Source organism: Berghia stephanieae, chromosome 11 (genome assembly GCF_034508935.2).
Source record: "Berghia stephanieae isolate SIO BIC M18660-M18661 chromosome 11, UCSD_Bste_1.3, whole genome shotgun sequence".
In the NCBI taxonomy this organism is placed as follows: Eukaryota; Metazoa; Mollusca; class Gastropoda; order Nudibranchia; family Aeolidiidae; genus Berghia; species Berghia stephanieae.
The window spans coordinates 21,466,085-21,490,132 of record NC_088370.1 but is presented as its reverse complement, the minus strand read 5'-3'; the positions used below and the strand labels follow the sequence as shown (position 1 = coordinate 21,490,132).

Genomic DNA, 24,048 nt, shown 5'->3' with positions numbered 1-24,048 from the left:
CCTTTTCACGTTTGGATTCAGGCTGACGGTGGATGTTGGGTAGAGTATTCGATTGGAGGACGTCACGGTCTTGCAGGGAAAGGGGGTTAGGGAAATGCACTTGGTGTCATCTGGAAACTAGACAAGAAAAGTGTAGTGAAAAAAAAAACAACTGGTTCCTAATTCATTGGAAGTGTAAAACCACCTTTTTACTGGATACATACCTTGTGTAATTGATCTTCTGGTGTCAGAGTGATGGTGTCTCATTTTCTAGTCTAAATAAATTCTGGTCGTCAGTAAAGATCTCCATCCTCGTTCTTTTATGAACGCTAGTCCTAAGAATCTTCCTATACATCCTGCTACTGAAATAGTTATGTCACCTTTATGTAACCTATTCATTATTAGTACCCTGAAGGACTGGTTACATACACACTTCCAAGGATTTAGGAACCAAAAGAATAGAGGGTGTGACGTCATGACTTTTCTTCCCTATTAAACGTATTTCTAAAAAATTTGGCCAGAAAACTACTTCCTGAAATATCGACTGATTAAAATGACTCATAATGTCCAAAACTCCCAAACCTGGGTCGTCGATAAAAGGATCATTTTCATGGATCGACATTATGGTGAGGGACGATTTTTCTAGCCAAAAAATTAATAAATTAATTAAAGTTTTTTTTTATTTCCTAGTATGACAGAATACTAAAAATAAGATGACCCGGCCAAATTACCTTTGTATGTTTTGGCCAGGAAATGAGTGTTGACTTCCTTCATCCATCCATTAAAATGATTCCAACTTGCCAACATTATCATACCAACTAAGACAACTTGTGTAAAATTTGGCCAGAAAACTCGTCCTTCAAATATCGATCGATTTAAATAACCCTCATCTTTGCAAAAACTCTCAAACCTGCGAAGTCCCAGGTTTAAGAGTTTTTGCCAAAATGAGGGTCATCTAAATCGATCGATATTTGAAGGACGAGTTTTCTGGCCAAATTTTTGAATACGAGTTTTTGCAGAGTAGGGCAGTTAATAGGGAAGAAAATTGTGATGTCATAAAACTGGTTCCTGTTTCATCTCACTTTCCCCCATTGCCGGAGGGGATAAAGAAAATTCCGAAAATGGATAAAGTCAACATAATATTATAGGCTAGTCATCCAACACAGTGTTGTGTGTTTTTGTGTCTGATAGACTTCTGAGAGTGGGTGTGTAACATGTAAGCGTTTTATCCTTCTACAGTTCTTGCTCTCTCTCCCTTGTTTGTTAATGCGTATTTCAAAACAATTTTAAAAAATTGAAATAAAAACAAAAAATAACTTTTGAAAAAACAATTTTTTAAAAATAAAAACAAAATAACAAACAAACGAAAAACTATGAGGTAAAGTTTTGAAATAATTTAAAAGAAGAGAAAGAAACAAAACAAAATACAACAGAAAGAAACGGAGAGCGAAGGAGAATTGAACAAATTTCTGTTCTTGTTACTTTGAAAGTGTCTCCTTGGATATGAGATTATTTCTTGCAGGTAAGGATGAGGTCTGTGTTTTATGACATTAAAGGTGTATGCCAGCATTTCATACTACTACTACTACTACTACTACTACTACTACTACTACTACTACTACTACTACTACTACTACTACTATTACAACTACTACTACTACTATTACAACTACTACTACTACTACTACTACTACTACTACTACTACTACTACTACTATACTACTACTACTACTACTACTACTATAATAATAATAATAATAATAATAATAATAATAATAATAATAATAATAATAATAATAATAATAATAATAATATAATAATAATAATAATATAATAATAATAATAATAATAATAAGAAGAATAAATGTACATTTATTTAGCGCTTATGCCGAAGCTTCGAAACGCTTCACATTGACCATCAGTAAAAAAAAATTACACACTGCAGATTCGGACATACGAACAAAAGCTCACACGCATCCAATTACACACACACACACACACACACACACACACACACATCCATGTACACACTGTACATAAATATATTACTCACACACACACACACACAAACACACACGTATGTGTCGCAGGAAAGAAATTGACGTCACTCAGCTCTATGTTATCGTTTTCTAGACAATACTTCTCATCCAATTATATCATTTAGACTATTAATGCCATGTGTTTAGACAAAATATTCACAGCACCCACCAGCCAATAAGTAAACACAGCAACTCACAAAACTCCATGAAACCGAAGACTAAAATGATTGAGACATGAAACTCTGGGCTCCTTCCGTTTGTCGGTGTTCAGTGTCAAGTCGGTAAACACGGCATTTGAGAACTAATAGTATGTGTTTAAATAAAATACACACCATTTCTTCCCGCCATATCAATCGTACAAATGCACAAAAAGTTTTTAATTTGAGAGAATTTAGTGAGGTTATGTGATCTTGTGGTAGGACACTCGCTTTCGGATCGGAAGGTCCTGGGTTCGAGCCTCGCTCGGCGCATAGTTGAGTCCTTGGAGAAGGCTCTTTACTCACATTCTCTCACGTTTATAGTCTGATTAATACAGTTTAGTGAGAATAACTCATAAACATGGATGGCAAAAAGCAATAACGAAGACCCGAGTGACGTCAACTTCATTTCTATGATTTGAACTTTGAACTCTCGTCAGCAGAAATGACGTAGCTCAAGTCAGAATTTAGTTGGTCCAAAAACTACTGACCGCACCTTTACGTCTTGTCCTTTTACCGACCCAGGTTTGGAAATAGGATTCAATAGTCTGATGTCACGTCCGTCCAGCAACCAACAGCTTGGTTCTAAAAGAAACATCGGTACCATTTATTCTTCAAGCTGGCTAGAACTTTCTCACATGTCATGTGATCAGAATGTATAAAAGTCAAAACATGATCAGATTTATAAAGTGTTTCTCATCTGGATACATTTTTATGCTAGTCGAAGAAATATTTCAGAAGGGCGGTGATGGAGATAATGGTGTTCGCCATTGTTCCCATAGTTTAGAACCACTTACTCTGCGTCATTACGAGGGAAGTGACGTCACGACCGTTGAACCGTAGCCATCGTTAACATATAGCCTGACACTAGAACCCTCTAGGACTTATAGTTTGACGTCATCTTTAAGGTTTATGTAGCGTCTAGTGAGTTGTCGTTAGTAGAGCTCAAGGAAACAAGTTATTTCATTGGTTGAACTATTGAATACAACTCACGATTTGTTTTCTTTTGTGGCCAAAGACTGGCATTTTGACGTCATATTTTGGTCAGTGTCAGGCTATAAGTTTACGATGGCTACGGTTGAACCCTATAACATTACTCAAGTCAGAGTTTAGTTGGGTCAAAAACCACTGAACACACCCTTACGTTTTGTCTTCTAATCGACCCAGGTTTGGGGATTCCCGTTCAATGTTCCCCTCTTTATTGTCGGCCCATCCCAGAACTTTCGGTGGAGGTAATTCAATACTGCCCCCCCCCCCCTTCTTAAAAAATAAAACGCAAAAAGTAATTGGATTCAATAGTCTGATGTCACAACGCCCAGCAACGGCGGCCATCGTGGTTCTAAACAAAGAGAATCGGCACTTTTTATTCTTCATGCTGGCTAGAACTTTTCATATGTCTTGTGATCAGAATGTGTAAAAGTCAAAACATGATCAGATTTTAAAATGCCTTTTACTTTGAGATATCGAAATCAGAATCGATTGGGGTTGGGGGAGGTGGGAAGGGGGGGGTGGAAAAAAAAAAGGGGGGGGGGGATTGAATAAAAGATTTCTTACACTTTTGCGTTTTGGAAATCGAACTTTGTTCCCAACACGAACTCGCAAGATCATGGAGCGATTAGGAACACGTTGGGAATGGGGACAAAAAGTGTGACGTCACGATTTCCTAGCAACGGCCCTTTTGTGGTTTAGTGGTATGACACTCGCTTTTGGATCAGAAGGTCATGGGTTCGAGCTTCACTCGGCGCATAGTTGAGTCCTTGAAAAAGGCTCTTTACTCACATTTTCTCTCCGTAATCAGGTGTAAAATGAGTACCTGGCCGTTAACAACGTTGTCTCTATCGAAAAATCTTGTATATCGCCTCACATGCGTCATGTCTCGTTCTACATGTTACGTGTTGCTCTTGGTCAGAGACCCTCTGTAAAGCGCTTTGGGCACGTATAGTGGATTTTGCCCTAAATAAAAGCTCACATTTTTTTTTTCAAAACTCAACAAACTTAATCAAGCTGTGAGCTTTTTTACCACGAGCAAAGCTGCCTTTTAAAATAAAAAAAATTCATTTGATAAAGGTTTTCTTTGATTTATAAATGGTTTAACATTTTGTACTTAATCATCGACATTGCTAGCATTGGGCACGACGGGGAGTGGGGGGGGGGGGGGAGGGAGGGCTGTCGGTTTCATTGATTTCCAAGTGGAGCCATTTTCGGTTGCTGTGAGCGTTGTTGGCGCACGTTATGTCATGTTTTGCTCAGGAAAAAACAAAAACAAAACAAAACATTACAACGCAAGAAATGTAAATGAGATCGCACTAATAAAAAAAATAAAAAAAGATGCTGGTCATATCGTAAACGACGTACACTTATTTGCAGGTCTGATAACCCAATTCATTAATGGGCTCATTGTTGTAATGGAAATATTTTTAAAATGACTCAAAATATTGTCCCTTACAACAATGTTAAACTAGGCCCATAATTGCGTTTGGATGTCAGACCTGCATAATTTGTGAACACATCGATCGTCACGAATGAAACTGTTATTTTCTTCTTGTTGGATTAACTGTTCGTGTGCTCGATGGCATTGGTCACATGGTACAAGGTGTTCAAAGTGACCCACATTGTGAAAAGTGTTAACAGCTTTTGAAATATCTAACATCATGATTAGTCATATTTTGTTCAACTTGACACATGAGAATGTTTACAATTTTCATAAACAATGCAGCGTGGTTACATTTGTTAAGAAATATCCAATCGTTGGACAGCAACAAATCATGTGATTGATGACTCGGTTGGACGAAAACCTGAATAGAGATCGCTCCCAATAACACACTAAATTATAAATGACACAAAATGTCAAGTTTTCTTTTGGATGATCAAATTGAAACTTAGCGCAGTCTTTAAGTCACCTTCTCAAATGATGAAACAGCAAAATTTGTCTCCCCCCCCCCCCCCCCCCACTCCCCTTTGACAACGCAGAAAGGTCAAGGACTGTCACCCTATCAAAGACACCAGTTTAATCAAACAGACATAACACATTATAGTCTATACACACACACACACACAGCACATTCACACAGACACACACACACATACATACACTCACACGCATACATACATACATACATACATACATACATACATACATACATACATACATACATACATACATACATACATACATACACACATACATGCATGCATGCATACATACATACACACACACACACACACACACACGCACACAAAGAATGTGTGCACAACCATCTAATTTGCAGTCGTGTTTGAATTTGGGTTTTTGGAGTCAAATTCAGTTTGCCAAACAAAGCCGTACTCTGGAAAAACCCATATTTAAAAATTTGGCCATAAAACTGGTCCTTCAAATATCGATCGATTTATATGACAATCATCTTGGCAAAAACTCTCAAACCTGGGATTCGCGAGTCCTCCAAAGTCCCAGGTTTTATAAATTTTTTGACAAGACGAGGGTCATTTAAATCGATCGATATCTGAAGGACCAGTTTTATGGCCAAATTTTTAAATATGGGTTTTTCTCGAGTAGAAGTGCAGAACGGTCCCCCAATGAGAACCATTTCAGGACAATGTCGGATAAATGAAAACAGCGTTTTTGTAAGCCATGTGTCAATGAACGAGACAAACGAGGACTTGAATGACTGCTGGATAGAAACCTGTGCTGGGTTGTCTGTGCTTGTGTAAACAATCAATTATAGAAACTCATTAATGGGTGTCTTTTATTACGGGTTTTATCACAAGAGTTCTATTAAAACCTTTATTGGTGCGAGTTTTAAACGAGCATTAACACAATGTTATAATGGGGATGGTTCGACAAATGGATGATGCCAAGTCTGCAAAGATAGATCATTTTCAAGCCCTACTACAACCTCCTCGTGGTGTCGAACGGTAACAGGTCAAGCTGGCTAAATGCAGAGGGCGACAAGAATAGGCAATGGCAAACCATTCTTGTAACTTTGCCGAGTTAACTGCATGAATAAGTCCAAAAAATTAAACGTAAAGGGGAGCACGTTTTCACGGAGGACTGCTGCCTTGCTCGGTTGGGAGCGTGATGTTCGTCAGGTCACACCGAACCGTCAGCCAGCTACTAGGCGAAATAAATTTAACAAATGTGACAAAACCAAAATTGGGACATGGAATGTCAGGACCTGTGCCCAAAAAGGAAAACTAAACAACATTCTAAAAGAAATGAAACGGCTCAAAATAAATATTCTTGGCCTGGCAGAGATGAGATGGAAAGAGCAGGGAACCATGTCAAAACAAGAAAACAACACGACATATAAGATCATATGGAGTGGTGGAACCTCTTTCCAAAAAGGAGTAGGGATGATCTTAGACCAACAATCAACCAAATTTTACAAAGGGCACGTAGCAATCTCAGACAGAGTTTTGCTGGTTAAGCTAAAAGGACCTGTAGTTGACACCAATATTCAAGTTAATGCACCAACAGAAGAGGCGACAGATGCAGATATGACAGAGTTTTACCATTCACTAGACAAAGCAAAACGAATGTGTAAATCACAAGAAGTCCTTATGGTAATGGGGACCTAAATGCTAAGATTGGCAGAGGCAGAGATGGTGACATAATCGGACCACATGGACAGGGAGACAGAAATGAACGAGGAAACATCTGGGCAGATTGGTGTAGAACAAATAAATTAATGATTTCAAACACCTGGTTTCAACAACACCCAAGAAGATCCTGGACATGGCAATCACCAGGGGACAGAGCAAGGAACCAGACAGACTTTATAGCAGTATCATCAAGATTCAGAGATGGCATATTAAATTGCAAAACCTACCCAGGCGCCGATGTAGACAGTGACCATGTCCCAGTTGTTTGTACAGTAAAGATAAAGTTTAAAGCTATTCAGAGAACAGCTGGTAGAATAAAAGGGATTACAGGTTATGCAAAGACAATGGCATACAAACAAAAATGAGAGAAGAATTTGAAAGTGCACTCATGATACAAAGCCAAAGTGAACCTGATAACGAAAAATGTGAAAAACAATTTGATATATTCCAAAAGTGTGTCAAAGCAACTGCAGAAAAGCATTTACCAGTAGTTCAAATAAACAGCAAAAAGGAATGGATGACAAATGAAATTCTAAACCTATTTGTAGAAAGACGAAAATGCAACAGAGGGTCTGCAGAAAACCAAACATTGAACAACCACATTAAATCCAAATGCATCGAGGCACACGAGAACGATCTAGACTGGAAATGCTGCGAAATCGAAAGAGAATACAAACCCAACCCCCAACAGGCTCACCAAAGAATAAAAGAACTATCAGGGAAAAGGAAAAGCAAAGCAGGAAGTTGTATCCAGAACAAACAAGGTGAACTGCTATTTGAAGAACAACATATAGAAAGCCGATGGGTAGAATACATAGGCGAACTGTACAATGATCCAAATAGAAATGAACCACCACTGAAATTCAAAGAACCATTAAGCGGACCAAACATCACCAAAAGTGAAATTGAACATGCCATGGAACGAATGAAGGATGGTAAAGCAACAGGCCTTGATGAAATATCTGTAGAGGTATTAAAAAGCCTAGGAGATCTAGCAATTGATGAACTTCACATATTATTCAACAATATATACAACACTGGGAAAATTCCAGAAGATCTCTGTAACTCTATTTTCATAGCAATACCAAAGAAAGCAGGTACAGTCAGATGCGAAAAATTTAGAACTATAAGTTTAATAAGCCACATCAACACAATACTGTTGCGTATAATTATCAACAGGCTAAGGAATAAGATTAACCCCGAAATCGCAGAAGAACAATATGGATTCCAACCTGACAGAGGGACAAGGAACGCAATATACCTCCTCCGTGTGTTAAGTGAAAGAGCTATACAGGTTCAGACCCCACTATACCTCTGTTTTGTCGACTACAAAAAAGCTTTTGATAGAGTACGCCACGAAGAAATACTAAAACAACTGCACTCCATTGGCGCTGATGAGAAAGACCTCAGACTCATACAAACATTATACTACACCCAGCAGGCATCTATCAAAATCGGAAACTCTACAGGAAATTCCATTCCTATTAAGAAAGGAGTCCGTCAAGGGTGTGTTGCCTCATCAGATCTCTTTAATCTATACCAAGAAACAATCATGAGGGGCATAACTAAAATGGAGGGAATAAAAGTAGAAGGTCACAACATAAATAATATAAGATACGCAGACGATACGGTACTCGTTGCAACATCAGAAATCCAACTTCAAAAGATTGTTGGCAAAGTGGTAGTAGATAGTGAAGCCAAGGGAATGGAAGTGAATATCACCAAAACGGAATGCATGGTAATACAGAAAAACCCCGAAAACAACAACACCTGCAATATAACGATTCACGGCGAGCAACTTACCAACGTAGAAAGTTTTAAATACCTGGGTTCAATAGTGACAACAGATGGAAGATGTAACCGAGACATACGAGCAAGAATAACTCAAGCCAAACAGGCCTTTATGGACCTCGGAAACATTTTGAAAAACAAACAGATGTCGTTCGGGATTAGATTCCGAGTCTTGAAGTGCTACGTGTGGCCAATCTTGTTATACAGATGCGAAAGCTGGACTACAAATGCAGAAACACAAAAGAACATTGAAGCTTTTGAAATGTGGTGTTTGAGAAGGATGCAGAGAATATCGTATACTGCACACAAAACGAACGAAGAAGTGCTAAAAGAAACATACCAACAAAGGAAACTAATGCCCTTAATAGCGGATCGACAACTATCCTTTTTCGGACACATAGTAAGGAAAGATAAGAATGAATACCTGACAAGCTGTGGGAAAATACCTGGTAAACGCGCCCGGGGGAGACATAGAAAAACACTCATAGACCAACTGAAGGGCTTCACCAACCTAACAATCCAAGAGCTGTTTGAAAAAGCAAGAGACAGGGAGGAATGGAGAGAGATAATTCATGCAGTATCCGAAGCCTGGACCAGGCATGGAACCTAGAAGAAGAAGAAGATAATGGGGATGATCTATAGATAGAACGAAGATGACGTCACTCAGGTCTTTTTTATTTTCAGAATACGATTCAATAGCATCGGTAACGTCACCATCACCCAAAGCAAACAGGCGACCTATCGTGAGTTCTAATGCCAAAAATAATTCGGGGTCTTTTAATCCTACTCAATACAACAAAAAAATAATTAAGTTTTCTTATCTTCCAAACATGCAAAGGCGAACAATGCATTTCAGATAGTTGAATTATAACTTGGAAAAGTCACACATTGTTCAATCACAGATTAATTGGACTAAACATCTAAATTTACAATGAATAGTGTCACATTTTACGAAAGAAATTTTATTCCAAAACGATAAAACGACTAACTATGTGTTGATGATAGCTACAACTATTGATCTTCATAATTGGCGTGGTAAGTTTAGTTATCAATCTGGCGAAGTGACTATATTCTACTAAACTTCGTTGCACTATAAAAACGCCACTACATACGACAGAATCTCATTCATCAAGTTTTTTTTGGACAAACATGCATAAAATTAAGAAAAGAACGTGAGATGTCAGCATGTTTTCGATAAGAAATGTTACCAAGAACTTACTGCTATTGTGTTTGAGTGATATGTACAATGGCAGTGATTGGTTTACATCACGATTAACCCAGGTTTTACATCGATTGTAATGTGCAAGTAAAATACCCACTTTCTACTGCTTGATCAATAGAACTGACACAGAAAGCTATTTGTAAACTTAAGCGTGTATAATATGATGAGAAAATCGTGTGAAACTAGTCACCGCATTTGTGTTATGTACAAAATCTATTTTTGTGTTATTTGGGGGTGAAGTTTTTTACCCTCATCTGGCAAACACTCTCAAAATCGGGACTTCGCCGAGAGTACGACAGACATCTTTATAGTTTTTGGACGGTGGACGGTGGGTATCAAAGACCATGATTTTTATAGACACCTCGATAACCACGCCTCACGGACAGTCGTCATAATGTAAACAATGGCAGTGATTGGTTAACATCACGAATTACACAGGTTTTACTATCGATTGTATGTGTCTAAGTAAAATACCCACTGCTCTACCGCTTGATCAATAGAACTGACACAGAAAGCTATTTGTAAACTTAAGCGTGTATAATATGATTGAGAAAATCGTGTGAGAACTAGTCACCCATTTGGCGTATGAAAACAATAACAATGATCAGAGAGAGGTATATTTCATTCACGTTATAGTTATTGTTTGTAAACAACCTACGATGTTTGTCCGAGCACGTGTGAAGGTGTGTCACAATTCCATGTTTTGACTGGTCAAAAATCTACTGGTAATAGTCTGATGTCATATCGCCCTGCAACGGCGGCCATCGTGGTTCTAAACAAAGAAAATTTGTACTTTTTATTCTTCATGCTGGCTAGAACTTTTCATAGGTCTTGTGATCAGAATGTGTAAAAGTCTAAACATGATCATATTTATAATGTTTTTCTTCTCTGGATACGCTTTTATGCTCGTCGGAGAAATATTTCATAAGGTCGTCCGCCATTGTTCCGATAGTTTAGAACCAGTTACTAAGTTACCATGCGTCAATACGAAGGAAGTGACGTCATGACTGTTGAAGCGTATTGAACTTATCACCCAAGAGATGGTATTAAAGACATGAGACATAGGGCAGAGTGACGTCAGATTCATTTATTCTATAGAAGACATTAGCTGTTTGTTATTGTTTGTAGACCGTCTGTTGGGTGATTCGTTCTCACAAAAATACACCAGTCATCAGTTACACACATACAAAGTTTTGCGTTTTATCTGGCGGGTATATGTTGTAGTATTTTACCCTAACGCGTAGCATTAATATGAATAGTTGTGAATATATGAATATATAATATATATAATATATAATATATATATATATATATATATATATATTAATATTAAATATATATATTAATTTAAATATACAAATAATATATATAATATATATATATATTATATTTAACTATTTACTCCACAATGTTGGAGTCAGTCTACTTCGATGTTTCAGGCCTTTTCAGCCATCGTCAGGACTGTGTGTTACATGAGTTTGGTTTGTTGTCTGTTGTTGTTTGTTGAAGTGGTTCCGGTTTGTAGTTGATTAGTAAGTACTTCCGTCGATATGGACAAGTATTGTACATCTCATTTATCATGTTGAGTGTGGCTTCATGAGGGTGTTTGATTATAGTATATTTCTCTTCCAGGCATAAGCTAATATTGTGATGATGTTGGTGTGTATCCTGTTGCTTCAGATATAATTTTCCATGAAATGTTGTGGTCTAGTTTGTTGTCTTTTAATTTCCAAATATGTTCGATGAATTTTGTGGATGTTTTTTTGTTAGTGTTTCTAAATGTTGAGGTGTGGAGGTTGTATCTTGTTTTGATATTATTTTCCGTTAGTCCTACATATTTTTCTTGCTTGTTTGTTTTAGTTTCGGTGACTGTGGCTTGGTATATTAAACTTGATTCTAAACATTGTTTAACATATATATATAGATATATATATATATATATATATATATATATATATATATAATGTGTTGTGTGTGTGTGTGTGTGTGTGTGTGAGTAACTCACTAAACTGTATTAACCAGACTATAAAAGTTCATGGTTACACCTAGCTTTGTGTGTTGGTCCGTTGTAATTCCGGATGGCAATGTTGTGAGCTTCTTTGCCAAGCGCATCCTATCTTTAGTCGAGTTATGTAATACAGCTGAGTGAGAATATCTCACAAACATGGATGGCAAAAAAAAAACAATAACAAAGATCTGAGTGACGTCAACTTCATTCTATCTATAGATAGTATGCGCTTGGCTAAGAAGCTCATAACATTGCCATCCGGAAGTATAACGGACCAACACACAAAACTGTGTGTATCCATGAACGTTTATAGTCTTGTTAATGCAGTTCAGTGAGCATTACTCATAAACGCGGATGACAAAAAACAATAACAAAGACCTGAGTGACGTCAACTTCGTTCTATCTATATAGAACTGTTCAAGTTGAGGACAAATCAAACAAAAACATCCACTCGACATTCAATTTAGCAAGGACGTGATCACGTGTCACTGTCGGGATGTCGTCAACTGTAACCAAACAGAATTTGGAATCGCTTGAACAAGATTTCCCCCCCCCCCCCCCCCGACGTTGACATAAGACATAAGGACATTTGATTAATAATAATACAGACAGACAGACAGACAGACAGACAGACAGATAACATTGATTTTATAAGAATACTTTTCCAATTTCCTGGATTAGTCATATCGGGATATTTGCATTTGGGGTTTGTGCGGAAGAGGTCCCAAATAGGAAGTGACGTCAGAGGCCTACGTTGAAGGAAGTAGAGGGGGTAAAAATTAAGAAGAAAAAACCCCTCAAAAATTAAGGAGAAAAAAACCCCTAAAAATTAAGAAGAAAAAAAAACTTGAGTTTTTATATAGTGTAATTAATATCCACTAAACGTGCTCAAAGCGCTTCATAAAGGATCCCTGACCAACAGCTTCATGTAACGTATAGAACGAGACATGACGCCTGTTGGGCGATATTATAGTTTTTCCGATAGAGCAACGCAGTTAACGGACAGGCACTCATTATACACCTGAGTACGGTGAGAGAATATGAGTAAAGGGTTTTTTTTAAAAAAGGATTCAACTATGCGCTGAGCGGGGCTTGAACCTAGGACCTTGCAATCCGAAAGCAAGTGCCATACTATAAGACCACATAGCCGCACAACCCGGAATGGGATGTGACGTCAAAGGCCCGAGTTGAAGGGAATAGAGAGAGAGAGAGAGAGAGAGAGAGAGAGAGAGAGAGAGTACTATCCCAAATTTTACAAGAAATGTCAAAAACACTAAGATTTTTGTAAATTTAGTCTCTCTCTCTCTCTCTCTCTCTCTCTCTCTCTCTCTCTCTTTCTCTCTTTCTTTCTTTCTCTCTCTCTCTCTCTCTCTCTCTCTCTCTCTCTCTCTCTCTTCTCTCATATATATATATATATATATATATATATATATATATATATATATATCTGTCTCTGTCTATCTCTACCTGTCTCTTTCATTCTCTCTCTCTGTCTGTCTCTCATTCTCTTTCTCTCTCTCCCTCTCTCTCCCCCCCCCCCCCCCCCCCCCCCCCCCTCTCTCCCTCCCTCTCTCTCTCTTTCCCATCCGACACGATATGCATCAAGTTGAAATCCAACGAAACCCCCAAAGCCACCCGTTTGCATGTTAGGTCCATGTACACCACATTGTTAGCATTTCCCCCCCCCCCCCCCCCCTCCCCCGCCCCCCCCCCCCCCCCCCCCCCCCCCATCGCAGCCAGCTGTCACATCAACGCCAAGCGATGTCTTCAAATAATTTCCTGTCTCCACTTCAACCCATTTATGCGTGACCTGACAATCACATCATAAGATTATCAACAATTTTTACCAGTTCATTGCCGTGCTATGGAAAAGCATGTTTTTAAAAAATTTGGCCAGAAAACTCGTCCTTCAAATATCGATCGATTTAAATGACCCTCATCTTGGCAAAAAATTCTCAAACCTGGGTAAAAAAAAAAGACTTCGCGAAGCCCCAGGTTTGAGAGATTTTGCCAAGATTAGGGCCATTTAAATCAATCGATTTGAGTTTTCTGGCCAAATATTTTAATGGTGTTTTTTTTTCAGCAGTTCGGCAGGTAACAAATTAAATCATAATTATGGCATGTTGGCAATTTTGACGAAAAGGACAGAAAACGGGCAGAATTTGTGAAGGTCAACATAAGTAGTCCTTGAGAGCCAATAGAGCCGGAGTTTATCCCGGTTTCTATAGCGTGAAACGGACAATAGCAATTGCTTGCTACCCTTTGGATAAAACGCTATTCTTCTCGTAAAGTAATTTCCGCCATATCTAACAGACCCAGCTATCCAATCACTGCTGGGTCGACAGGGAGAGGGGGGGGGTCAGATCGATCTCGGTCCCTTTTACGTATGAAGCGAGCGCTCTCCCAACTGAACTATCGGGACCCCGAAAGTCAACATTGGCAATTGGATCTCCAGATACAATCATGGCCTCGTTTAAAAAAAATATAATTAAAATAGAGCTTTATCCACTAAATGTGCTCAAAGCGCTATACAAGGGGTCCTTGGTCAACAGCAACATTTACCATGTAGGACGGGACAACGCCTGTTAGGTGATATTACAATTTTCGGACAAAGACAACGCTGTTAACGCTCATGTACTCATTTTACACCTGAGGACGGTGAGAGAATGTGAGTAAAGAGTCTTTTCCAAGGACTCAACTATGCGCCGAGCGCGAGGCTCGAACCCAGGACCTTCCGATCGGAAAGCGAGTGTCACACCACTAGACCACATCGCGTACATCATGGCCTCGTTTGACAATTAATCAGTAGATTTTTGACCAATCAAATAATGGAATTTGTGACACACCTTTAAACGTGCTCGGACAAACATAGTTGGTTGTTTGAAATAATAAATAAATAAATAAATAAATAAATATAATAAAATTCCCTTTATTCATACACCACGGGGAAATTCGTCTCTAGGGTCTATTCCAAGGGAAGACTGGAATAACACATGCGTCAGCCGCAGTGCAGCGCCGCAAAGGAGCTAGGACGAGATGACTTGCCCAGGGCCACACAGCGGAGCGGGGGGGGGGGGGGATCGAACTCGTTACCTTTTGGGTACGAAGCAAAGACCGTACCGCTGAGCCACGCTGTCCCCTGTTGAACTATATCAACAACTTTCTGATGAAAGTAACTTATTTTTATACCGCCAAATGAGTGACTAGTTATCACACGATCGTCTCGACCAATACTCTTCAACAGTCGTAACGTCACTTCCTTCCTAATGACGCACGGTAACTTTGTAACACTGGCTCTAAACTATCGGAACAATGGCGGACGCCCTTATGAATTATTTCTTCGGCGAGCATAAAAGCGTATCCAGAGGGGAAAAAAACATAAATTTGAATCATGTTTTGACTTTTACACATTCTGATCACAAGGCATATGAAAAGTTCTAGCCAGCATGAAGAATAAAAAGTAATGATTTTCTTTGTTTAGAACCAAGATGGCCACCGTTGCCGGGCGGCGTTACATCAGACTACTGAATCCAATTACTAACCGTTAAATTTACACAATGATTTTCTGTGTTGCTTTCATCGATCAACCGGTAGAACAGTGGGCATTTTACTAAGACACATGCCATCGATAGTAAAACTTGTGTAGTTTGCTACGTTTATTAAGAAGCTCACAGCATTGCCATCCGGAAGTATAACGAACCAACACAAAAAAACTATGTGTAACCTTGGTCGTTTATATATAGTCTGGTTAATACAGTTTAGTGAGAATTACTCATAAACGCGGATGACAAAAAAAAAAACAAAAACAAAAAAAAAACAATAACAAAGACCCGCGTGACGTCAACTTTATATCTATGACTTCATACTATCTATAGATAGAATGAAGATGACGTCACTCTGGTCTTTGTAAGAATAATGTACTTTATTCATCCAAAAGGAAATTTTTGATTTTTTTTTTGCCATCCGCGTTTATGAGTAATTCTCACTAAACATTATTAACCAGACTCTCAACGTTTAAGGTTACACATCGTTTTTGTGTCTTGGTCCGTTATACTTCCGGATGGCAATGTTGTGAGCTTCTTAGCCACGCGCATACTATCTATACTTTCTTTGTAAAATATGAGTCATTCGCCGGGATAATGTGATGTTTTAATGGTGACGGCATGTTTTAAAACAGGAATGTAATTAACTACAATCTATTTGATTTCAGCGGGACGGATATAATCTGACTTATCTATAGATTTCAAACCGTTCACTTCATTGGGGGGGGGGGGGGGGGGGGGGGGGGGAAACACACAAGTATTTAAATATTTGGCCAGAAAACTCGTCCTTCAAATTTCGATGGACTTAGACGACCGTCATCTTGGCAAACACCCTCAAGCCTGGGAATTCGTGAAGTCTTCCTGAAGTCTCATGTCTGGGAGTTTTGTTTTTGTTCAAAGATGAAGGTTACTTAAGTCGATCGACACATTTGAAGGACGAGTTTTCTGGCAAAAATATTTAAATACGTGTTTTTCCAGATACGGCAATGAACTGGTGAACTAATTTGTGATGTCCTGGCCATTTCGGCTGTCGCAACATGGGAATAAATGACACACACATTATTATTATTGACACAAAATTATGTTTTTAAAAAGAGGTGGATGTGTGTTTCAGGGGAGTGGGAGGGGGGGTGGTTGGTTTGTGTTTCGGAGTGTGGGGGTTCGAGGGTTGATTGGTTCGGAGTGGGGGGGATGTTTGTGTTTCAGGGGAGTGGGGGGGGGGGTGTTTGTGTTTCAGGGTGAGGTGTTTGTGTTTTAGGAGATGGTGGGGGGGGGGGGGGGTGTTTGTGTTTCAGGGATGGGGGGGGTGGGGGGGGGGAGGGTTGTGTTTGTTTCAGGGAGTGGGGGGGGGGGGTGTTTGTGTTTCAGGGAGTGGGGGGGGGGGGTGTTGTTTCGGGTGGGGTGAGGGGTGGGTGTTTGTGTTTCAGGGAGGTGGGGGGGGGGGGGTGTTTGGTGTTTCAGGGAGGGGAGTGGAGGAGAGGAGGTGATTGTGTTTCAGGGGAGTGGGGGGGGGGGTGTTTGTGTTTCAGGGGAGTGGGGGGGGGGAGGTGTTTGTGTTTCAGGGAGGGGAGGGAGTTGGGGGGTGCTTCAGGGAGGGGAGTGGGGGGGATGTTTGTGTCTCAAGTAGGAGAGTAGGGGGGGGGGGTGTTTGTGTTTCAGGGAGGGGAGGGAGTGGGGGGGGGGGGGTTGTGTTTCAGGGGAGGGAGTGGGTTGGGAGGGGGGTGTTTCGTGGTGCTTTTCCTTCTTCAGGAAGTTTGTTTTAAATATCGGCTCATGTTTGATTGAGGATTGAATCAATTTGTTTAAGACATGACGGTAATATCGGAGTCAATGGGGGTTTATGACATATCATGGTTTGTATTACAACCTGGTTATGGCGTCTTATGGTGGATTCATTCTTTCCGGGTCAACTACAGGAAAATTGGCACATTCGTTATGATAGATAGAACGAAGTTGACGCCACTCAGGTCTTTGGTATGGTTTTTTTTTTTTTTTTTTTTTTTCGCCATCCATATTTATGAGTAATTTTCACTAAACCGTATTAACCCGTAGCCATCGTTAACATATAGATAGTATGCGCTTGGATAAATAAGTTCACAACATTGCCATCCGGAAGTATAACGGACCAACACACAAAACTATGTGTAACATTAAACGTTTATAGTCTGGTTAATATAGTTTAGTGAGAATTACTCCGAAACCGGGATGGCAAAAAACAATAACAAAGAGTGACGTCAACTTCATTCTATCTATAGGCTGACACGAGAACCGCTACGGCCATCGTTAACTTATAGCCTGACACTGACTAAAAAATGACGTCAAATGCCAGTTTTGGTCACAAAAGGAAACAAATCGTGAGTTGTATTCAATAGTTCAACCAATGAAATAACTTGTTTCCAGGGCAATGTTATGAGCTTCTTAGCCAAGCGCAAACTATCAATAGATAGTGTGCGCTTGGCTTAGGAGTTCATAACATTGCCATCCGGAAGTATAACGGATCAACACACAAAACTGTGTGTATCCATGAACGTTTATAGTCTGGTTAATACAGTTCAGTGAGCATTACTCATAAACGCGGATGGCAAAAAAACAATAGCCAAAACCTGAATGACGTCATCTTCGAACTATCTATACGCAAACACACACACACACACACACACACACACATACATAAATACATACATAGACACACAAACACAGACATGTACACATATGCACATACATACTTGTATTACAAGAGAGAGAGCGTGTGAGAGAGATAGATAGAGAGAGAGCGTGAGAGAGAGAGATAGAGAGAGATAGAGAGAGAGAGAGATATATATATATAGAGAGAGAGATAGAGAGAGAGATAGAAGAGAGAGAGAGAGAAAGAGAGAGATATATATAGAGATAGAGAGAGAGAAAAGAGAGAGAGAGAAAGAAAGAGAGAGAGAGACAGAGAGAGATAGAGAGAGAGAGATAGAAGAGAGAGAGAGAGAGAGAGAAAGAAAGAGAGAGAGACAGAGAGAGATAGAGATAGATAGAGAGGGAAGAGAGAGATAGAGATAGAGAGAGAGAGAGAAGAGAGAGATATAGAGAGAGAGAGAGAGAGAGAGAGAGAAGAGAGAGGATAGAGAGAGAGAGAGAGAGAGAGAGAGAAGAGAGAGAGAGAGAGAGAAGACGAGAGAGAGAAGAAAGAAAGAGAGAGAGACAGAGAGAGAGAGACGAAGAGAGAGAGACAGAGAGAGAGAGAAAGAAAGAGAGAGAGACAGAGAGAGACAGAGAGAGAGACAGAGAGAGAGAGAGACAGAGAGAGAGAGAGATAGAGAGAGAGATAGAGAGAAAGATAGAGAGATAGAAGAGAGAGAGAGAGAGAGATAGAAAGAGCGAGAGACAGAGAGAGAGAGAGAGAGAGAGAGAGAGAGAGAGGTTGGGGGTTGTAAATATTATTTACTGAATAGAATGAAAGGTCAGTTTTACTCATCGCATCTTGACGATCTAAGCAACATGTTGAGGACTAAAATGTATTTCACGATATACCAGACATTAGTCTTTCGTTTTAACGGGATCAAACGAAAGTCCATGATAAAAAGACTATTTTGACGGGATTTTCGTTATAACGTTAGTTGTTAATAAAGATTTTTCATTGTCACCACATTTCACTAGACCTGTCTACTTGAAAATATATGATGATGATGATGATGATGATGATGATGATGATGATGATGATGATGATGTTACTAGTATACATATGTGTGAGTGTGTATATTTGTCAATATATTATGTTATGCATGTACTCTATAATATTGTATTGTTATAAATGTGTAACCAAATGACACTACTACTACTACTACTACTACTACTACTACTACTACTACTACTACTACTACTACTACTACTACTACTACTACTACTATACTATACTACTACTACTACTGTACTACTATACTACTACTATACTACTACTACTTACTACTACTACTATTATTATTATTATTATTATTATTATTATTATTATTATTATTATTATTATTATTATTATTATTATTATTATTATTGTTATTATTATTATTACTATTATTATAAATTTGTAATTTTTAGGAGATAAAATTGTTGTCGCTTTTAGGGACTTCGAGATGCTTATGAAGTTCTGAAATTTGAGCCAGAATTTCGTATTTTTACGAACTATTCGTAATTGTTGACATGTCTGTAACACAGTTCGTATTTTATTTTAGATGTGATTTTGTTTTCCCCCAACAGGTTGACAGAATTGGCCTTAGTTAGAGATCCAGGATGTTCGACAAGTTATGAGACCAGCAGACAGAAGCAGTGATAATCTATTTCACGTTCGCGTGGTTGATTTTCTAACAAGCCTTCAGATTAAAATACAATTGTCACATCTTTTACTCATTGACCACCAGACAAATTGGCAAGCGTTTCTAGGCAGTCTTTTGTGGTTAATCAAACAGCGTTTCTATGCAGTCTTTTGTGGCTAATCGAGCATCATTTTTGGGCAGTCTTTCGTGGTTAATCAAACAGCGTTTCTAGGCAGTCTTTTGTGGTTAATCAAACAGCGTTTCTAGGCAGTCTTTCGTGGTTAATCAAACAGCGTTTCTAGGCAGTCTTTTGTGGCTAACCGAGCATCATTTTTACGCAGTCTTTTGTGGTTAAACAACAACGGTTTCTAGGCAGTCTTTTGTGGTCAATCAGACAGCGTTTCTAGGCAGTCTTTTGTGGCTAATCGAGCATCATTTTTAGGAAGTCTTTTGTGGCTAATCAAACAACGTTTCTAGGCAGTCTTTTGTGGCTAATCGAGCATCATTTTTAGGAAGTCTTTTGTGGCTAATCAAACAACGTTTCTAGGCAGTCTTTTGTGGTCAATCAGACAGCGTTTCTAGGCAGTCTTTTGTGGTCAATCAGACAGCGTTTCTAGGCAGTCTTTTGTGGTCAATCAGACAGCGTTTCTAGGCAGTCTTTTGTGGTCAATCAGACAGCGTTTCTAGGCAGTCTTTTGTGGTCAATCAGACAGCGTTTCTAGGCAGTCTTTTGTGGCTAATCGAGCATCATTTTTAGGAAGTCTTTTGTGGTTAAACAACAAGGGTTTCTAGGCAGTCTTTTGTGGTAAATCAAACAACGTTTTTTGGCAGTCTTTTGTGGTTAATCATACAGCGTTTTTAGGCAGTCTTTTGTGGTCAATCAGACAGCGTTTCTAGGCAGTCTTTTGTGGTCAATCAGGCAGCGTTTCTAGGCAGTCTTTTGTGGCTAATCGAGCATCATTTTTAGGAAGTCTTTTGTGGTTAAACAACAAGGGTTTCTAGGCAGTCTTTTGTGGTTAATCAAACAACGTTTTTTGGCAGTCTTTTGTGGTTAATCATACAGCGTTTTTAGGCAGTCTTTTGTGGTTCATCAGACAGCGTTTGTAGGTAGTCTTTTGTGGCTAATCAAGCATCATTCCTAGGCAGTCTTTTGTGGTTAATCAAACAGCAAATCTATAGATCTATATCCACCAGACGCCTTCAAACTCCAAGGAAGTTGAGCCTCTTCCCAGAATATATTTTTTGGCTCCGTGTTTTAACAAGGGAAGTAACCTTGTTCGGCTTGCTATGGATGTCAACATTTTATTCGTTATCTCCCTTGCAACGTTGACGCTTTTTACATTGTTGACAGAAACTGTTGCAGGTATTTATATCTATTAATATCGTCTTCGTAATCATCATCATCATCATCATCATCATCATCATCATCACCACCACCACTACCATCATTATCATCATCATCATCATCATCATCATCATCATCATCATCATCATCATCATCATCATCATCATCATCATCATCATCAATATTATCATCATCATCATCATCATCATCATCATCATCATCATCATCATCATCATCATCACCAACACCACTACCATCATTATCATCATCATCATCATCATCAATATCATCATCATCATCATCATCATCATCATCATCATCATCAATATCATCATCATCATCATCATCATTATCGTCATCACCACCACGATCATCACCACCCCACCTTCACCACCACCACCATAACCACCACCATTACCATTATCATCATCATCATCACCATCATCATCATCACCTTCATCATCATCATAATCATCATAACAACCAAACCACTACCACCACCCCCAACACCCCCTCCTCTCTCTCTCTCTCTCTCTCTCTCTCTCTCTCTCTCTCTCTCTCTCTCACACACACACACACACACACACACACACACACACACCGATGACCTACAACACATCCTATTCCCACACAGACTGTGTCAAGCAATGCAGGGATAAGAAAGCTTACCTGGCAAGGTTTGCCTTCTCTCAGGCCTACCTGGACAACATCTACCTGGCCTGCATGGCCCAGTGTTCACACCCCAATCACGATGGTCAGTATTCAACTCAAAGTAGAGCTTCAGAGCCGGAGTTTATCCCGGTTTCTATATCGTGAAACGGCTATGTAGTCTAATGGTATGATACTCGCTTTTGGATCGGAATTTTCTTCGCATAGTTGAGTCCTTGGAAAAGACTCTTTACCCACATTCTCTCATCGTAATCAGATGTAAAATGAGTACTTGGCCGTTAACAGCCAGGGACCCCTTGTAAACGCTTTGAGCCCGTTTAGTGGATATTGCACTATATAAAGCTCAATTTTTAATAGCAAATTCTTGGTATTCTTTGGATAGGACGCCAGCATATAGCAAAGTACTTTCCGCCAAATCTAACAGACTCAGCTACTCATTCACTTCTAGGTGGTCAGGTCGTCATAAAAAAGATAAATTCCCAACTGCACACGGGATCGATCTTGGTCCCTTTGCGTGTGAAGCGAGTGCTCTACCAACTGAGCTATTGGGAGCCCACATTCAACCCAAGACTAAAATGTTTAATTTTGTCTCATATTCAGCCATACATTAATAAATTGCCTTTTAATTCTCTCCTCACCAGCCATTTCTAGAATTTCCCCCGAAAATTCACACCCACCCGAAACAAAAATAGACCTTTCTTTACTCAACACAGTGTTTAGTATTTATAGCTGTCATCAAAGTATTTCTTTACATTTTGTGATGTACAAGATAAATCAGAATGAGAAAATTGTCGGTTGCATCGTGACGAATGGGAGGATTTTCCTATGGTTGGTTAGGAGAGGGTTAGAAACTGTTTATCATGATAACGTACCTACATACTGTCACGTCTATGTAGGAGGTTGGCAAGGAAGGAGATAGGTATAGATAGAAATCAAATAGTTTTCCCCATAGACAGGGTCGGGTGCCAATTTTATTCCATTTATTGATGGTTAAAATTTTCCTGACACTTTGACTGATAGTAATAGAATGATTTAAGTTTAAAGAAATAGGTAACAGTGGAGTGGTAGAATATTGACATGTTGTATAGGGATAGATAGGTTCAGAAGGTAAGTATTAATCCCCGTTAAAGAAAAGCATTTTTATATAACTTACAGAAGTGCCTCATACAATAACAAGATAACACTTGATTAGCCAAATAATAATAATAATAATAATAATAATAATAATAATAATAATAATAATAATAATAATAATAATAATAATAATAATAATAATAATAATAATAATAATAATGCGGGTTTTAATTCATTAAAAGCATTCTATGAGTATTGATCTTCATCCTGTATCACAAAGACTATTCATTTCTCTTTTAAGAGGCCTTATCTGATTGGCGTGAGAAGTTTCCATTTTATCTGACAAAAGCCGTTCAGGTCAACAGTCTGTAATCTGTTTTGTATTAGGCGTTCGGATTGGTCTTTCACAGGATGTGGTCTGACATTACACTTATTCACACTGGGTCATTCAACACTGAAGTGTTTGTTGATAACATATTCATGCTGGATGATTAAAGGCTGACGGATACCGGAGCAAATCTTTGACTAGGTTGCAATATTTTAATATTCAATGAATAGTGGAGTCGTGAAGGATTCCATACAATACCCTTGACATCTCCACTATCCATGAGTTAATCCATTAATGAAATCAATGGGGCACATTGAGTTAGCGGAATGGGGAAGGATATGTATCAATGAGAACATAATAATCAATTCATATAAATACTAAATAGAACTATAAAGTAATGGGGATAGCACATTGATAATTCATTCCTTTGTGAAGGGATAATATATACAATACATATATAAACGCACACACACACACACTATATATATATATATATATATATATATTATATATATATATTATATATATAAAAGATAGATAGTGAAGGAATATTTTTATAGGAAACATGAGTATCAATATCAATTATGAGTTATTGATTCCTGTTAATCTTTTTTGGTTGTGTCTACTTACTGCCAGACGAAAACACAATATTAATTATCACTCCTACACACTAGTATAATGGCATTAATTAATAGTAATACAATGTACTGACCAGTTTCTCGCTATGTAGGAATTTTGAGTTTCCTATTATAGAGCAGTGAGCTCTAAGTAGATGAAATGGAGAGAGACAGTTACTCTCCGCAACTTTGACTTATAAAGGTTTCCGACTGGAGTTGGAGAATCTCAAAGAGCCAATAATATTTCAGGATATTTGTAGGCCTGGTATTATTATTGGTTGTTGTCCGTAGCCCAGTCGGGGTTTGGGTGTCGCAACTGTAGCGTCCGCGAATGTCTAATTAG

General features: G+C 38.8%; 1 protein-coding gene across 4 annotated transcripts in view; it reads left to right on the top strand.

The window, feature by feature from the left end:
• Nucleotides 1-24,048, top strand: part of LOC144956659 (trypsin-7-like) — a 33,377-nt gene continuing 9,329 nt past the window's right edge. The window contains exons 1-6 of one of the 4 annotated variants that reach the window (XM_078887306.1): nucleotides 1-39; nucleotides 1,219-1,501; nucleotides 19,617-19,869; nucleotides 20,150-20,432; nucleotides 20,535-21,035; nucleotides 21,652-21,771. In XM_078887306.1, the coding sequence (XP_078743432.1) occupies nucleotides 20,960-21,035; nucleotides 21,652-21,771 (196 nt within the window). In that variant the 5' untranslated portion in view covers nucleotides 1-39; nucleotides 1,219-1,501; nucleotides 19,617-19,869; nucleotides 20,150-20,432; nucleotides 20,535-20,959. Of the gene's footprint in view, nucleotides 136-1,218; nucleotides 1,502-19,616; nucleotides 19,870-20,149; nucleotides 20,433-20,534; nucleotides 21,036-21,651; nucleotides 21,772-24,048 lie in introns of all 4 variants that reach the window. The other 3 variants (XM_078887309.1, XM_078887308.1, XM_078887307.1) reach the window with 3 other exon arrangements.